Source organism: Carica papaya, chromosome 2 (genome assembly GCF_054855325.1).
Source record: "Carica papaya isolate Zhongbai chromosome 2, ASM5485532v1, whole genome shotgun sequence".
Classification (NCBI taxonomy): domain Eukaryota; kingdom Viridiplantae; phylum Streptophyta; class Magnoliopsida; order Brassicales; family Caricaceae; genus Carica; species Carica papaya.
In genome coordinates, this window is record NC_142310.1 from 21,577,744 (window position 1) to 21,579,673 (window position 1,930).

A 1,930-nucleotide genomic window follows, 5' to 3' on the forward strand; every position below is an offset into this window, starting at 1 on the left:
AATAAAAGTAATTAGGGTAGGTTTGAAGGATTTTTTTCAAAACAAATATTATTTTCAATTTTTAGTTGCTTTTGCAAATTATTTTCAATTAACAAATTATCAAGAAATGACCTTCTCGATGAACTAGTTATGATTACTTTTCAAATTCATTGAATAACAACCAGATTAATCAAATCATTGTCAACAAAGAATGTGAAACCTCTGTATTTCTTGAATATTCTTAATTTATAAATTTAATTTCTATATTTTCTTACTGTCCTTCCACTTAATCATCTTGGCAAAACAAATTAATTGAACATCCATGGTGCCAACTGATCATCGTATTCCAAAAACACATGAAACCCATAAAAAATCTTTGTTATTGGAAGCAGAATCCCATGAACATGATGATCAATCTGAACAAGATCATCAATCTTCATCTAGCCATAGGCAAGCCAAGAAATGGAGCACCCACACCACTGAATCACCAGAGCTTCCCACCAATCTTCCAGACAACCGGCAGATGGCTTTGTGGACTTCCCCCGACCACCACCAAATCTATGGCCAGCAGCCATACATCGTCTTCTCTCCCTTAGAAAAGCGAAGCAGCCATAACCCGTTAAAGCCTGTGATTCATATGTTCAGTAGCTGGGGCAGGAAAGCTGAGACAATCGTCGGCAACATCTGGAACAACTGTAATTCACTATTTCGCTATATGATCACTTTTTTTTTTTAATTTTTTCTTTGAATAGAGAATACATACATTTATAAATTAGATAATACATATATAACAATCATAATCCAATAAAAATAAGTTCTAAAAAGGACATATACAAAAACATAACCAACTTGAATTCACGATATTTTGTAGAAAAATTGACGTAGTAACCATTAAATTTGGGCAGTGAAAACTGGGCCATCTGTATTGGAAGCAGCATGGGGAAAGGTTCACCTGAAAGCAAAGGCGATAACGGAGGGTGGATTCGAGGTTTTATTCAAGCAAATGTTCGAGACAGACCCATGGGAAAATTTGATCAAGAGATTTGCTTGTTATCTGTCAACAACATCTGGACCTGTGGCTGGAACACTTTATGTATCAACTGCTCGTCTGGCTTTCTGTAGTGATTTTCCTCTCTCGTTTACATCTTCATCAGGCCAGGAGACATCGAGTTATTACAAGGTAGGTAACACAGAACATCCTCGTCAACTAGGTTGTTTTTCTTGGACCAACGTTAGATTAGTTCAGTTACTGTATATATATATATATATATATATATATATATATATAAAAATTAAGTAATTGGTGATGTATAGTGATGTTAAACAGGTTGTGGTACCGTGGAGAAAAATACACAAGATTCAGCAAGTGACCATGGGAGATAAAAATCCACACGAGAAATACGTTCAAATAGTTACCGTGGATAGTCATCATTTCTGGTTCATGGGTTTTGTTAACTTTGAGAAAGCATTGCAACACCTTTTGACCAGCAGACCAGATCTTATTAGAGTTTGAGTTTCATAGAATTCAGGCTCTCATGCATGTATCTATTTTCTCCCTTAATTATCTTTATTACAATTTTTTTGTTTACTTTTTTTATTTTATTTTATAAAAAGATTTAATTTTTTCAAAAAAATAGAATCGTAAGCAAAAGTTATGAAATATAAAGATGGAAAGAGTACAAGTTCGTAATCACCATCTCTACTGTTGTTTAGTTAATTTAATGTTTACTTAATTATGTATATAAAGAAATATGCGGGACCAAAATCTAGATGAATGTGAATGAATGCAAGTACTTTACATCAATCCTTCGCGTGGTAGGTTAATTATGATTAGTTAAATGTAGACAAATTACTTATATAAAAAGCCAAGTGATTAGTGTCTTGCCAAGGAGTGTGATGAAAATTACATTGATGCTTCAATAGAAAAGGAGTAATGAATGAGTTTGGTGTA

General features: G+C 33.4%; 1 protein-coding gene across 2 annotated transcripts; it reads left to right on the top strand.

Annotated features, from left to right (window-relative positions):
* The first annotated feature begins 227 nt into the window (after positions 1-227).
* On the top strand, positions 228-1,691 carry LOC110824804 (GEM-like protein 5). 2 transcript variants are annotated; one of them, XM_022055316.2, is made up of 3 exons: positions 228-674; positions 885-1,159; positions 1,307-1,691. In XM_022055316.2, the coding sequence occupies exons 1-3, from the start codon at positions 302-304 to the stop codon at positions 1,490-1,492; spliced, it is 834 nt and encodes a 277-aa protein (XP_021911008.1). In that variant the 5' UTR covers positions 228-301; the 3' UTR covers positions 1,493-1,691. The 2 variants fall into 2 exon arrangements, with proteins under 2 accessions (XP_021911008.1, XP_088069733.1); XM_088213607.1 differs by having other exon boundaries at positions 1,294-1,429.
* The last annotated feature ends 239 nt before the right edge of the window (positions 1,692-1,930 follow it).